The 15025-nt window shown below is 41.1% G+C and overlaps 6 protein-coding genes across 6 annotated transcripts; 2 read left to right on the top strand and 4 right to left on the bottom strand.

The window, feature by feature from the left end:
* Positions 1–27: 27 nt before the first annotated feature.
* LOC110186561 (uncharacterized) lies at positions 28–2237 on the top strand. Its single transcript, XM_020955766.2, has 4 exons — positions 28–682; positions 797–1296; positions 1360–1723; positions 1775–2237. Exons 1-4 carry the CDS (start codon positions 478–480, stop codon positions 1966–1968), a joined length of 1263 nt encoding a protein of 420 aa, XP_020811425.1. The 5' UTR covers positions 28–477; the 3' UTR covers positions 1969–2237.
* A 1046-nt stretch (positions 2238–3283) lies between these two features.
* LOC110186485 (uncharacterized) lies at positions 3284–4980 on the top strand. The gene is made up of 3 exons (XM_020955672.2): positions 3284–4319; positions 4381–4597; positions 4657–4980. The coding sequence occupies exons 1-3, from the start codon at positions 3477–3479 to the stop codon at positions 4848–4850; spliced, it is 1254 nt and encodes a 417-aa protein (XP_020811331.2). The 5' UTR covers positions 3284–3476; the 3' UTR covers positions 4851–4980.
* LOC110186484 (uncharacterized) lies at positions 4948–6649 on the bottom strand. Its single transcript, XM_020955671.2, has 3 exons — positions 6034–6649; positions 5446–5974; positions 4948–5385 (listed from the first exon to the last, which is right to left on the bottom strand). Exons 1-3 carry the CDS (start codon positions 6586–6588, stop codon positions 5201–5203), a joined length of 1269 nt encoding a protein of 422 aa, XP_020811330.2. The 5' UTR covers positions 6589–6649; the 3' UTR covers positions 4948–5200.
* A 1253-nt stretch (positions 6650–7902) lies between these two features.
* LOC110186639 (uncharacterized) lies at positions 7903–9810 on the bottom strand. The gene is made up of 3 exons (XM_020955899.2): positions 8802–9810; positions 8219–8747; positions 7903–8159 (listed from the first exon to the last, which is right to left on the bottom strand). Exons 1-3 carry the CDS (start codon positions 9354–9356, stop codon positions 7975–7977), a joined length of 1269 nt encoding a protein of 422 aa, XP_020811558.2. The 5' UTR covers positions 9357–9810; the 3' UTR covers positions 7903–7974.
* Positions 9811–9955: 145 nt separating this feature from the next.
* LOC110186567 (uncharacterized) lies at positions 9956–11431 on the bottom strand. Its single transcript, XM_020955775.2, has 2 exons — positions 10278–11431; positions 9956–10216 (listed from the first exon to the last, which is right to left on the bottom strand). The coding sequence occupies exons 1-2, from the start codon at positions 11359–11361 to the stop codon at positions 10032–10034; spliced, it is 1269 nt and encodes a 422-aa protein (XP_020811434.1). The 5' UTR covers positions 11362–11431; the 3' UTR covers positions 9956–10031.
* Positions 11432–12243: 812 nt separating this feature from the next.
* LOC110186502 (uncharacterized) lies at positions 12244–13925 on the bottom strand. The gene is made up of 2 exons (XM_020955697.2): positions 12734–13925; positions 12244–12667 (listed from the first exon to the last, which is right to left on the bottom strand). Exons 1-2 carry the CDS (start codon positions 13854–13856, stop codon positions 12468–12470), a joined length of 1323 nt encoding a protein of 440 aa, XP_020811356.2. The 5' UTR covers positions 13857–13925; the 3' UTR covers positions 12244–12467.
* Positions 13926–15025: the final 1100 nt, after the last annotated feature.

Here is a 15025-nt window from a genome sequence, read left to right on the forward strand (position 1 = left end):
CCCTTGTCCGGCTTATCAGGTATTCCCATCACAGACCGCTGATAAGACCGGCGCCTGCTGCACTGCTTGACCAGCCCCAAAAAAAACCATCCTATAAACATATATAGAAGCGCAAAGCTCTGCCCACTTGTCAGTCGGCGAGAGAGTCTTTGGGCCAGCACAAAAATGCGACGACGACGATGCTCAGTGTCCGGACAGTTGGGGAACCAGTTAGACGGGCGATTGGCAGACTGGCAGATAACTAAGTGCGCACCTCACCCACCTCGGCATTACGTCTCGTTGTGCGTGCTGTAAAATAAAAATAACACCGCCTCGCCTCGCTTCCAACAAGAAAAACATTCTCGATAAGGAAAAAAATAAAAACAGTCGCGGCGCACACCTCGGACCGAGAGCTACGCGAGAAGGCAGTGCCGCAGTGAGCTCACTCCGGCGGAATCCCAGTCCCCAGTGCCAGTCCGAGTCCCAGTTCCAGCCAGAATGCCCGATAACAGCAACAAGTTCTGCGCCAGCAATGATGTTCGCATTCCCAGCTGGATCAACGAGGCCTACTTCAAGCGGCTTCTGAAGCGGGAATTCAGGGAGTTTCGACGCATCCTCAACCTCTCAATCATACCAGCCACTCCTCCTGGGGAGACCTATACCTCGCTCCTAATGCGTATCGTCATCGATATAGAGATGAAAGGTAACCGCAACCAAAATACACCAAAATACCCAAAGTCGAGGGAGACGAGGGAGTTTTTTCTTTGTTAAATATTTCCATATTATATATTAAGTTATATCTCCATTCCCCCGACAGATGGCTTCTCGCAACAAAAGTCTTACATAGTAAAGACAATGCTGGACGATGTTAGGGGAAATGGTGGCTTTGTCAACACTTTGAATATCTTTCCCAAGGAGAAGATGATGTACGAGACAATAATTCCGCAGCTGGAGCAGCTCTATGAGGAGGCAGGACTCATGGTGAAATTTGCGCCCAAGTGCCACTGGGCGGAGGAGCTCAATGGAAGGATCTGTCTGGTGCAGGAAGATTTGCGGACCAAGAAGTACGGGAATATCAGCCGCCTCAAGGGTTTCGACATGGCCCAGATGCATCGTGTCCTGGAGAAGCTGGCCGAGTTCCATGCGGCCAGTGCCGTGTGGCGCCAACGTAATGGACCCTTTCCCGAGGACTTTCAGCGTACTTACCTGCCCGCCAACTACAATAAATCCAAGTCGTACCAGGCACGAGTCCAGAGCTACAAGGCGGCCATGGCCAGCTGGGGTCTCGCCGATCACGAGCAGTATGTGAATCGCATCGTAAGTCCTTGATATAATATGTTTTGAATAAGTAATAATAATATCCTGATCTTTAACTCCTAGCCCACGGCTGATCAGTTTGTGCAATCCTATGCCCGCTGCTTCAACAATAATCCGCAGGAGTTCAAGGTCCTGAATCATGGAGATTTCTGGTCAAGTAACATAATGCTAAGCTATACCCAGTCCGGGGAGATCAACCAGCTGCGCTTTGTGGACTTCCAGCTCTGCAAGTGGGGCAGTCCCGCCCAGGATTTGTGGGAGCTGATCATTGGCTCGGCCAAGCACAGTATAAGGATCCAGCACTTTGATTGCTTCATAAGGATATACCATAGTCACCTGGTGCGATGCCTGAAGATCCTTAATTACGGCGAAAGGATGCCCATGCTCAGGGAGCTACATATGAAAATGATTAAATACGGATTTTGGGGTGAGTTTAACTTATTTTTTGAATAGTAGTAATAATAGTGTTAACCCCCAGGTTACTTTACCACGTTTACCCATTTGGTGTTCATCCTTTTGCCCGTGGACACGGAAGCCAGTCTGATGAAGCTCACGCAGCCTGGGGAGGAAGGAGATCGCTTCCGGTCCAAGCTCTACACGAATCCCCTCTACGTCAGGGCTGTGCTCAGTATATTCCCCTTCCTCTACAGACGTGGCATTCTGGACTTTTAAAGATACTCGACTTCTAATTCACAGGAGTTTTTATTGATTTTACAAACTACGTCTTATTTAATGGAATATTTATGCGAATTATTGTTAAATTCTGTGAAAGTGAAAACTGGAACAATGTCGCTTTCATTTGTGTACATATCTACTCTTACTGTATCTATATCTCTAAAGGAACACATATGCGGCAACTTTGACTATCTTGAAGAATAATCTTTTGTTTAGCTAGCAACAAAGTCTGTTAATATTTCTTAAAGAAAATAAGCCAAAGAAAAGAAGTGTGTTTTATTTTTAGTGGGAAATATCCTTATCATATCTGCAGCTATGTCTCTTAGAATTTGTTTATAGAATGGTAGAGCTATAGCAGCTCACTAGGATGGTCGGAATTAACAGTTATAAAACTACATAAATTCATAATATATAATTATTAAACATGGTATAAATATTAAAAGTCTGTGCTTTTTTCTACCAATAATTTATTGAAGCTCTCGCTCTCCCCTGATCTCTCCTGACTTTTCCATTTTTGTGATAATAATTTAATCAAACATAGGAGACAGTTGTCAACTCAAGCAATCTATTGGCTTATCAATACAGGAGCCTCGATTTTGATCACGTTTTGTTTATCACCAGTGAATACAGTGATAAATCAAATAACAAAACAAACTGAAAAGGAAAAACAAAGATGTATAAATAATATAAAGGAGCTCACTGCAAGTAATTCTATAACTATTTAAATTGATTATATAAATCGTATATCATAGAAATCTAAATAATATTTAGTAATATTTTATTCTGTGAATTGGAAAATGAAATATAGTTCTGTGATTTTTAATTTAATTGAAATACAAGTTTATTATTGTAAAACCACCTATACTTTTCGTACTTGTAGGTCTTAATACTTTACTGTAGATAACCATATACTCTTATTGCTATCGGGCACACAAAACCCACAAAATGCGTTCCACATTAAACCCTAAATAGATTCCAATGCCATATGCTTTTTATTGTTCCCATATTTGTTTAACACATTTTCACTGAGCCAGGGGCGTATCTGTAACAGATTTTTTTGAGTGCTTATGGAAATCGATAGAATTTCAAATTTTCATTTACCATTTGTACTATAACTAATAATGATAATAAGTTACACAGGTGTTTAAATATTTATTTGACAATCTTTTTATAAGTGTGATAACTTCTTATTATTATCCATATTTTTTATTCTTTGAACTACAGTCATAAGTGGTACCCCCTAGGCACCGCCCCTGCTCTATATGTATTTATTTATATTTCTATATTAGTACACAGTGCCAGCTGATAAGCCAGCGTAAAACTGACAACAGAGAGAGCTTTCCCGCTAAAGCTTTATCTGGCTCCCAGGCGTCACATGGCCCGCCGGCTGTTCCACACTCTTAATTCGATTGCCAGAGCCGCCAGCCAGTTGCTCAGTTACTCCCAGTCAGGTGACTTGGAAGAAAAAAAATTAATAATTTGGAATATTTACACAAATTACACAAATGGGAACCGGCAAGAAGAACTACCAGGCACCGGAGTGGCTCACCGCCGAGTTCCTGCAGGATGTGCTCAAGGAGCACTTCAAGGAGGAGCAGCTGGTGGTCAGCGAGCTGCTAGTGAAGAGCGCCCAAGTGGGCGACCAGGCGGCGGGATTTGCCAGCGAGATGCATCGGGCCAGCTTTAATCTGCAAAGAGGCTCGTCACCCAAGAGCAAATTCTCGGTGATTATTAAGGATCATCCCAAGGGACAGACTGGAGCAGTGGCCCAGCGCAGCAAGCTCTTCAAGCGCGAGATTCTGGCCTATAAGGAGGTATTGCCGCGAGTGCAGGCCCTCCTCCGATCCATCGGAGATCAAACCAAGATTGCACCCATATGTTACTATACCACGGAATCACCGGAACCCTTCCTCATCCTCGAAGACCTCCAACTATCCGGCTTTGAGAACTTTGAGAAGGGTCGCCTGCTCAATCTGGATTATGTCCTGCCCACCATCGAAAAGGTAGCCAAGCTGCATGCCTGCAGCGCCCTGATTGCCCAGGAGAGTCCTCAGGTGCTGGAGTTCTTCGACGAGGCCCCCATTTCCCGCAATCCAGACAGGCGCGACTTCCTCACCTTCTTCCCCGTGAACATTCGCTGTGTGGCCGAGGAGGTGGCCCACTGGAAGGGCTACGAGGAGATCACCGAGAAGATGTTTAAGCTGGCGGAGAATGTGTTGCAGAATGCACTGGCCATGTTCGAGGCCACGGGCAAGGAGTTCCGGGTGTTTAACCTCACGGACTTGTGGATTAATAACCTAATGTTCCACGTGAACAATGAGACCAAGGAGCCAGATGATGTCATTGCGGTAAGGAGGGATATAAATTATTCTATTAAGAATCTTATAATAATTTAATTATCCCTTTCAGTTGGACTACCAGCTGTCCTATGTGGGATCTCCAGCTATCGATCTCAACTACTTTCTTTATGGCTCCCTAAATGAGAACGTTCGCAAGGTTCACTTTAAATTCATTGTCAGGGAGTATCAACGGGTACTCCAGGAAACCCTTGAGAAGCTCAACTATCAGGGACACATTCCCAGCCTGAAGGAGATCCACATCGAGCTTATTAACACCAGTTTAATGGGTATGCTTTTCCCTAACTTTTCAAGAAGTTAATTATTAAATACTTAATTATTTTTATAGGTGTCATTGGAGCCACTTGTCTGACCCCCCTGATCTTCCGTGAGGGCGCTGGTTTCGAGAACCTGGAGGATCTGAATTCGCGCACGGAGAGCGGTGATCAATTCCGCCGTGAAAATGTAGAGAATCCCAAGTACAGAGCCTTCTTGCAGAAAACCATCAAGGAGTTTGAACTATCGGGATTCCTGGATTTTTAAGACATAGAGAACATTATACATTCTATAGAAAGTATTGCGGTCTTCCACTTAAGAGTAAGCTGTGTTATTCCATGAGTATTTCAGACACACAAATAAATACGCAAACATTGTTAATTTGTTTTATGAACAACTCTAAAGACTTATTTATAAAACAACTTATCCTATCAATTACGTTGCTTATTATGAAATATCAATCTATATACTGCATACTTATAGTTAAGATAAGATAACTATGAAGAGCTTTATGGCGCGCGTACAAAAACAATTAGCTAACATCGGCTCAGCCAGAAACCTGTTTTTTCCGCATCTGACATAAGTCAAATGTGTGTCATTTATGGACTTACACATATTTACAGGTCTTTGAAGAAACCCATTTCCTCGTATTTCGGTAGAAGATGCTTTAAATCTTCCAAGTAGAATTCAGAGAAGTAGGCTTTCTTTCTGGTTTCGTTATCCTGAATAATGTCATGCATTTTCGCAGTACTCTGCTTGATAGCCAGAATCATGGGCAGAAAGGTGGCCATGAGAGCGAAGTCTGCAATTAATTTATTATAAATTAATGATATATTACATTATAAATAAAATATAAACCTACCGTAGTACTTGTGGCGTCGCATTTGCTCCCAGAGACCAGCCTGCGTGGGCATCTTTGCCTTGTAGCCCACCTTCTTAAGGGTTTCCTCCAAAACGGAGAAGTAGTGATTGATTAGATTTTTGCCCAGATCCCATCGCTGCTCCGGCTCCATCAGCATATAGATAGAGTAGATCAGGTCCACGGTAATGGGAGATAGGTTGCTGATCTGGAAGTCCACCAGCATAACGTCCTCGTAGGCCGAAGTGTCCTTATTGTGCCGGAACATCATGTTCCTGAGATGGAAGTCCCCATGACATAACACGTAGTATCCATCTGGTTGGAAGTTCTTCCTGTACTCTGTCAGCACATCAGCCATTTTGTCAATGCAATTATCCTTAAGCTTCTCGAAGTACGGCTTGTATTTGTTGAATTCCGGTGTCTTGTCCAGGAAATTCAGGAAGTTAGCCATTCCTGTTGTGATCATGGGATCCTGCATTAGGGTGGGCATCTCAATTAAGCCATACTTAAACTCCTTTAAGAAGTCGGGTTGCTGAAATGAAAATTTAATCTTATTTTTATGTACTTGTAATGTGATGAGCTACAACCCACCTCATTCATAACCTTCATGCTGACCGCATGCAATTTGGCCAGCTTGGTGTAGACAAATCTCAGCTCCTCCTCCGTGACAGGACGACCCCGGATCACGGCGTATCCCTGCGGCACCAGATCCTCGAATATCAACACCTGACGAGGCTCTAAGCTGTGATAGAGGCAGGGTACATAGAGTTTGGTATTATCTCCCGCCTTTTGCAGTATTCTCTCGAACTCTGGCAGGACTTTGGTGTACATGCCGATCTCTGTTGAGAATAGATGTGACTCCGAGAGCATATCCTTCTTGTGGCCCTCCTGCTCCGGCATTGTCTTGATTATCAGAGGCTTGGAGAACTTGCCCTTCGAGGTAGAGTAATCCACTGTGGTGCGGAACATGACGCTGGCATAGTGATCTCCCTGGGCACTTGCGGGAGTGATTTTCAGATCGGTGACCACCAATTCCGGTGACTCCTCAAAGTCGCTGAGAATTTTTTGTATGAACTGGGAATTCAGCCAAGACGGAGCCTCCAGCTCGTCGGCATTAAATTCCATATCTGTTGCGTTATCTGGCATTTTGTTCGCGATTTCAATTTGTACTGAACAAGTCTAACAAACTTACGATCTGGTTATGGGTAAAAACTAAATGCGGCTTGCTCTTTTTAAACATTTCAACATGAGCTTTTAAAGCTTTTCCTTAACTTTACGATTCAGTATGAAATAGAGGCTATATCTTATCAATAAAAGCTTTACAAAACCCAGTAAAAGGCTTGTCCTTTAATTTATGTTTAATTAAAAAAGGGAATACTATTTCTATAAAGTAATAATTGTAATAATGTCATTTTAAACATTAATATTTATTAAAATTTATTTCACCAAAAGCAAGCCAAGCAAATAATTACGTTTTTGGTCTTTAACTATTATGATAGTACAATTTCTTGTCATGATATTGCGTTTGTGTTTGTTCAGTAAGCATGACTATAAGTTCAGCCAAAAGCTTTTTGAAACTTGGTACTTTGGTGAAACTTTTCTCTGATTAAATACAATCATAAACAATACTTGATAAGACCTAGACAATTAGCTGCAGATTGAAGTAGTCCTCAGCGATAGGAAACATTTCCTGATTTCATTAAAACATACAATTGTCAATGCTCTGCCAAAGAATTTGTTTGCTAAGATTAGTGGCTAATCTCTGGCTATAAGTCATTCATAAGTTTCCGGACATCTTTGAGATACGAATTCGCCAAAGAAGTGATCTATCAAGATGGTATATATTAATGACAATTCCGCTTATATTTACAAAATTTAAAAGAGAGTTTATCTGTGGCAAAGCTTTTTCTGTCGATACTGGTTTCGATTCAATTCGCGTAGCTTATAGATATAAATCATATGAAGCCTATCTGGATAGAATAAATAATGAATCGGGAATTATTTCTCATCATGATAATATTAGTTTATTTAGATAAACTTGCAAAATAAAAGTCTTCTTATACTCAAAATTCTTTGTAAACCTTTTTATCATTGTAATGATTTCAACTATTCTATAAATACACATGAAAATTAAACCAAAATTAAAGCTTTCGGCTAACGTTCAACGTTGAACAATAGTTTAAACAATAGAAGCTTTCGTGAGTATCTACAGTTTTCCAATAAACAGCATGACAATATAAATAATAATATATAAGCAAGGTTAAACCAATAGAAAACTGTATTGTATACAAAGCTAACTAACCATTATAGCTCCGTAATTAAAACAACTTTAATGATTATTTTTGCTTTCCATACAAAAATTTCTAATTAGAAGTTATTAAAGTAGCCAATCTCATCAAAATTTTGTAACATTATGAGGTATTCCAGCTTAAACACGCATTTCTAAAAACCATAAGCTCATTATTTGATAAGATTTTTAATAAATGTATTTTCTATTCATGAAGAAGCTACAACAATAACTTAAAGGACACATCAAAGATCCTTAAAATGGCCCAACTCCTCGTATTTGGGCAAAAGCAATTCGACATCTTTGAGATAATTCTCCAATAAGTAAGACTTCTTGCGGGTTTCGGGATCCTGAATCAGATCATTCATTTTCAAGGCATTTGATTTAAGGGCCAGCATCATGGGGAGCAAAGTGCTTATCATGAAGAAATCTGTTAAATTGTAAATAATGCTAGTTTATAGGGTATTAAAATTCATGTTATTTACTTACGATAATACCGATTGCGATGAATTTGTTCCCAAAGTCTAGCTTCGGTTGGCATTTCTGCTTTATAGCCAATCTTCTTTAAAGTTTCCACCAAAACAGTAAAGTAATGGTGGATCATCTCCTTGCCCATATCCCTGCGCTGTTCTGGCTCCATTAGCATATAGATGGAATAGGTCAAGTCCACGGTAATGGGGCATATATTGCAGAACTGAAAGTCAACCAGCATGACGTCCTCGGGAGCACCAGTCTGCTTGTTCTCCTTGAACATCATGTTGCGCAGATGAAAGTCACCGTGGCAAAGGACATAGTATCCATCGGAACTTCTATTCTTGCGATATTCCTGCATTTCATCGGCCAATCGGTCCAGATAAACATCCTTGACCTTCTCAAAATGCGGCTTGTACTTCCTGAATTCGGGTTTTTGGTCCAGCATTTCTATAAAGCGAGCCATGCCGGTGGTCACAAAGGGATCCGTCTTGATGGTCGGCATTTCAAAGATGCCGTATTTAAAGTCCGCCAGGAAATTGGGTCGCTAATGGATTGCACTGATAAGCAGGAGTCTAGATTAAGAAAGCAGTAACATTACCTCATTGAGCACCTTCATGCTGACTGCATGCCATTTAGCCAGCTTGGCAAAGACCTTTTTCAGTTCCTCCTCCGTGACAGGACGACCCCGTATGACGGAGTAGCCCAGTGGCACCAGATCCTCGAAGATCATCACCTGTCGCGGCTCCATGCTATGATACAGGCAGGGTACATAGAGCTTAGTTTTATCTCCTGCTTCCCGCAATATCCTCTCGAACTCGGGCAGAGCTGTGCAGTAGGTTCCGATTTCCGTCGTGAATACGTAGGATTCACTCAGCATATCCTTCTTGTGACCCTCCAGCTCGGGCATTGTCTTGATGATCAGCGGCTTGGAGAACTTGCCCTTCGGCGTCGTATACTCCGCTTTGGCCCGGAACATGACGCTGGCATAGTGATCTCCCTGGGCACTTGCCGGGGATATCTGCAGATCGGTTACTTTTAACTCGGGAACATTTTCGTATTTGCTAAGAACTTCGGTTATGAACTCGGAATTTAACCACTCTGGTGCCTGCAACTCGTCAGCATTAAACTGTTCTGTATCTACGTTTTCAGACATTTCTTCGTAACACTTGTGAGAGCTAGAACTACTCAGTCCACAGAACAAACTTGTTGTGAGAACAGCCTACAAGTGTCATCGTTTTATATCAAAAATGGGAAGCTTTTAGCAAGCTTTTTGCAAGGGTTTTTGTAGATTTGAATTGTTTTTTTTCCTTCAAATTAAAATTTGTTGGTGAAATTCCTTATCTTATCAAGCTGAAAACGATCCTTCCCAGTGAGTTTGAGTCTAAGAACATTCTGGTAAATCCTCAATCCATATCATGTTCCTAGAAGCTCTTTTGAGTAATATTTACAAAACAGTTTGTTATAGAAATTTGTGAATACAAGCACTTTATCTCAGCTTTTTGAATTGACCCGCTGATCTTGCAACTAAGGAACTTGTTTTCCTGAAGCATTCACTCAACTTAAGCTCTCTGTTGTGCCAAATAGTCAGATAGGTAGGTGTTTTGTGTAATATACATTTTAATTAATAATAACACTTCAACAATTACATGAGCAGTCACATTGCATAACGCTGTTATCGTCTCTGTTATTTTCTCTCAACTTGAGTATATTGAATAATCTAAGTAGGAAAGCAATTTTCTACAATATCTACAATTGTATTTAAAAATAATTTTTTGAATTTATTTAAAACTTTAATTGTCAGTAGTTAAAACCTAAATATATGTTTATATTAAAGTCCCTTAAAATAGCCAAGTTTTTCGAACTTTGGCAATAGCTTTGTCACATCCTTCACATACGTGTCCAAAAAGTAGGTCTTCCGTCGGGCCTCTGGGTTCTGGATCATATCGTTAATCTTAAAGCTGTTCGATTTGACGGCCAAAATCAGCGGGAGAAAAGTACTTATCAAAAAGAAATCTACAAAGAAAGATAATTAAATTATTAATGATAATTAACTAACCCTTCTCCCTCAACTCACCATAATACTTATTCTGATGAATCTGCTGCCAGAGTCCCGCCTGCGTTGGCATACTACCCTTGTATCCAATGCTCTTCAGAGTGGCCACCAGCTCCGTAAGATAATAGTTGATCAGATCCCTTCCCATATTCTGCCGCTGCTCCGACTCCATTAGCATATAGATGGAGTAGGTCAAGTCCACGGTAATGGGACACAGATTGCTAATCTGAAAGTCCACGAGCATGGCATCTTCGAAGGCGCCTGTCTTTTTGTTGTGCTTGAACATCATGTTGCGCAGATGGAAGTCGCCGTGACACAGGACATAGTAGTTGTCATTTCTACGATATTTATGGAATTCCTGCATCTCCACCTCCAGTCGCTGCAGGTACGTGTCCTTGATTTTCTCAAAGTGCGGTTTATACTTCCTCAGCTCCGGCAACTTGTCCAGCATTTCGATGAAGTTACCCATTCCGGTGGTAATGAAGGGATCCGTCTGAATGGTGGGCATGTCGAACAGGCCGTACTTGAACTCCTTAAGAAAGTCAGGACGTTCGTAAATAACCTTCATGCTGACCGCATGCCACTTTGCCAGCTTAGAGAACACCCTCTTAATTTCTTCCTCCGTGACAGGACGATCGCGGATGACAGAGTAGCCCAATGGCACCAGGTCCTCGAAGATCATCACCTGACGCGGTTCCAAGCTATGATACAGGCAGGGTACATAGAGCTTAGTTTTATCTCCTGCTTCGAGCAATATTCTCTCGAACTCCGGCAGGACCTGACAGTACATCCCGATTTCCGTTTCGAAGAGATGCGACTCCGCGAGCATATCCTTCTTGTGGCCCTCCTGCTCCGGCATTGTCTTGATGATCAGCGGCTTGGAGAACCTTCCCTTTGAGGTTGAGTAATCCACTGTGGTGCGGAACATGACGCTGGCATAGTGATCTCCCTGGGCACTTGCGGGAGTGATTTTCAGATCGGTGACCACCAATTCCGGTGACTCCTCAAAGTCGCTGAGAACTTTTTGTATAAACTGGGAATTCAGCCAAGACGGCGCTTCCAGCTCGTCGGCATTAAATTCCATATCTGTTGCGTTGTCTGGCATTTTGTTCGCGATTTCAATTTGTACTGAACAAGTCTAACAAACTTACGATCTGGTTATGGGTAAAAACTGAATGCGGTTTGCTCTTTTTAAACATTTCAATAAGAGCTTGCAAAGCTTTTATGTAACTTTACGATTCAGTATGAAATAGAGGCTATATCTTATCAATAAAAGCTTTACAAAACCCAGTAAAAGGCTTGTCGTTTAATTTAAAAATGGAATACTATTTCTCTAAGGTTATAAACATTAAACATGAAAAAAAATTATTAATAAAATTATTTCACTAATAGCAACCCAAGCAAATAATTACGTTTTTGGTCTTTGACTTTCAGATCGGGAGCCTCATCGAACGTGTTCAGAATCGTCTATAGGAACTGGGCATTAAGCCAATCTGGTTATCATTAAACTGTTCTGCATCCAACTTGTCAGTCATTTTTCAGAATTTATAACTATTCTAGATACACTTGCAGTTTATAATGGGGCATACAACCGAGGGATTGGCAAGTTTAAGCCAAAGTCATCTGTATTCTGCTATGGGGCTGGGCATATAGTTATCTAATAAATATAATGGAATAAAAACTATACTCCATTGCATTTAATTATATAAAATAAATTATTGATGCAACTGCTATACAAATTAAAATGAAGGAATATATTAATATTTATATTTTATTTCTTTCTTATAGTTACGTACACTTAAACCACTTACAATTGTACTGAAGTTATCATTAACAACAAGCTTTTTAACACAAAATAATCAATGCACTTTAATGCACTTATCTTTCCTATTATTTAAGTTTCTTATCACTTTTTTCTAATTGTAAAAAAACTGATTAGATTGGTTAAAGATTATAGATTTTTCAAGTTACCAAACCACAATGAAGGTTTTACAGTTTATGGTTCATAGATTTTACAAATGAACTTTATGAACTTGTAATTTATTATAATTTTACTACAGGGTTAAATACTTTTCAGTGGATTATACAGGTGTCCTTGAGTAGCCTAACCTATTAACATATAAAATAATTATTGGTCTAATATATCTCTTTATAACAATACGAAATTGTTCTAATATGTACTTTAAAACACAGGTGTATGTATGTTTGATCTCACTGATCTGCATCCAGCAAACCTTCAGCTTCGAAATCGGGCAGAAGCTCCCTCAGAACCCTCTGGGAAATCGGGTTTCTATAACAGGCATCTTTAAAGTTCAAGGCCCGTTGGTTGGTCTCCATTAAGGCATTGAAATCCGCATTGTCAGTTTCCACATTTCGCTGAATAGGCAACACCGAAATGGAGGTGTGAGCAGCTAAATAAATATAATTATCCAGATAAGTCACATAAGATTCACTTTCCACAAAACCGCTAAACTCACCATAAAACTTCTTCTCCAGCAACTGCTGGTGGAATTGATGCAAACTGGGAACTGTAGCCCGGTATTGTAGTTTCTTTAGTGTCTCTGAGAAGACGCCGAAATAGTAGGCTATCAGCTCCTCCTGATGACTCTTGTGGAGATCAAACTCCAGGGAGGTGTTTAGGAAATAGAAAAGATCCAGGGCTGGCGAGCCCCAAACTGTGTACTGGAAATCAATGATGATGGCATCAAGAGGCTCTCCTGTCTCTTTGTCATAGTTGACCAGAACATTATTGGTCCACAAATCGCCGTGAGCCAAAACATTAATGTGACCTGGCGAGATGTCAAAGATGCGCTTTCCCAGCTCCATGTAGATGGGCACCAGGGCCTCCATCTTTGCGGCATACTTCTCGTATCCTGGCCACTGGGCCACCCGACGGGTCGCCGCCTGGAACATACCCACAAAGGCCGGCGCATAGTTATCGGTGTACCTGTTGAAGAAGCCTCGATCATAGCCCTCCAAGACATGATTCTCGCGCTCGTTCAGCACCGCCGAAGTGGCATGCATCTTGGCCAATTTACGAAGCACCAAACGGGTGATCTTCATGTCCAATCCTTTCAAGCGATCAGGCATGGTGAAACCACGTGCATTCAAATCCTCGAAGATCAGCGATGAGTTGTCAATGTCCACAGCCATGGTCTCGGCGAAGATTTGCTCCGTATCACCAATTTCCCGCAGGAGAGCTTTCAGCTTGGGCAGGACCTGCTCGTAGATTTCCATCTCCCTGTTGAAGATGTCATAGGGCTCCATGGTGCTCTGGGCGAAGTCGTTGCCCTCGAAGGTGGACTTGACTATGTAATGACCCAATTGGGAGCTACCATCACTCCGGGTAAACTGTGCCTTCACACGGGTCAGGACTCCGCCATAGTTCTCGCCCTTGCCAAGGGCAGGATTCACTTTCACCCAATTGATTCTGATTCTGCGATCGTTATAGTATTTCCTCAGGGCATCCTGCAGATATGCCTCCGTCAGCCACTCGGGGGCATCCAGGAAGACTGACTCCTGGTCACTGCTACAAGAACTGGGAGCTGTGGTGAGCTTGGGAATGGCATCGAGGGCACCAATTAGATCCGAAACCGACATAGTAAGAGTGAGCTGTGCTGCAACTGAGACTCGACGACTGCTCAACGATATTGCTCTGAATAATCGGAGCAGGGCTGCTTTTATTGCAAAATTTTCAGCTGGCCCCGAAAGTGTTCCCATCGACTAGGTACACAGGTTTCTCCTATTCGTGTCCCGTCAAAAATTGTGATTTAGATATGTGCATATATAGCCATAAAATCACAGTTTCTACAACGGCGAGCGAGTGTACGCCCCGGCCCGCTGAGCAAATAGATTACTTTTTATTGGTCCGTCGGCTTGAGTCTGAAATCTCGGTCTGGATACGGATGTGGATCCCGCCGCCCACGCCCTGGCTACCGCCTAATTACGATTTGTTTGAGTTTGTCGAGAGCAAGCCCCGTTAATCTTTATAGCACTTGCTATGGACCTAGGGCTGTACAAATGTTTGGTTTCCATTAATTGCCCCAGTGCACATGGGCCCAAGCGATTCCCGGCTAAATCATCACTCAGCCGAGTGATATGTCAGAATTCTGCTAACGTCAGAAGCGGCGAAAAAATTAAGGGATATACGAAAAATATACAATTTCAAAATCATAAACGGTCTTTTGCGAAGTTCTTAAAAAATACTAAGCCACTTCAAAGGCAGTCTTGACTTTCTGAAGGAATATCTATTTAATATCTAAAATAAAATTTTAATAAAATATAAATTGTATTCTAGAACTTAAACCATTAAAAAAAAAATTCAAAAGATGCATTGTGATGTATTTTATTTGTATATTATTTGACTAGTTTTAGGTTTTCCGCAAATAGATTTAAAAAGTTTGCCTTCCAAACATTGTCAGTTCATTAGAGATAAACTAGGATGGCCTTTGTCTAGGTAAACATTAGTGTTTGAAATATTTTCTCAATGGCTTATCACCTAATAATAAATGCTTTGTACTACGTTAGTGAAAGTCATCAGGCAAATGAATGGTTCCTTCTATAATATATATGTAAGTGTGTATAGCTCTGAAATTTAGGAAATATATAAGTTTTTAAAAATCTCCCCCTAAAAATAGTTTGAATTAAACATTACACAGCTTACATTTTGTAAGCTATCGCAAAGCAAATATCAAATAATATAAATATATCATAAAGGCTTAAAAGTCTGGTTAAATATTTAAACAGTTACTAAGGGGTCTGGACAAACA

This window comes from Drosophila serrata, unplaced genomic scaffold (assembly GCF_035046125.1).
Source record: "Drosophila serrata isolate PLE 108 unplaced genomic scaffold, ASM3504612v1 contig_382, whole genome shotgun sequence".
Taxonomy (NCBI): Eukaryota; Metazoa; Arthropoda; class Insecta; order Diptera; family Drosophilidae; genus Drosophila; species Drosophila serrata.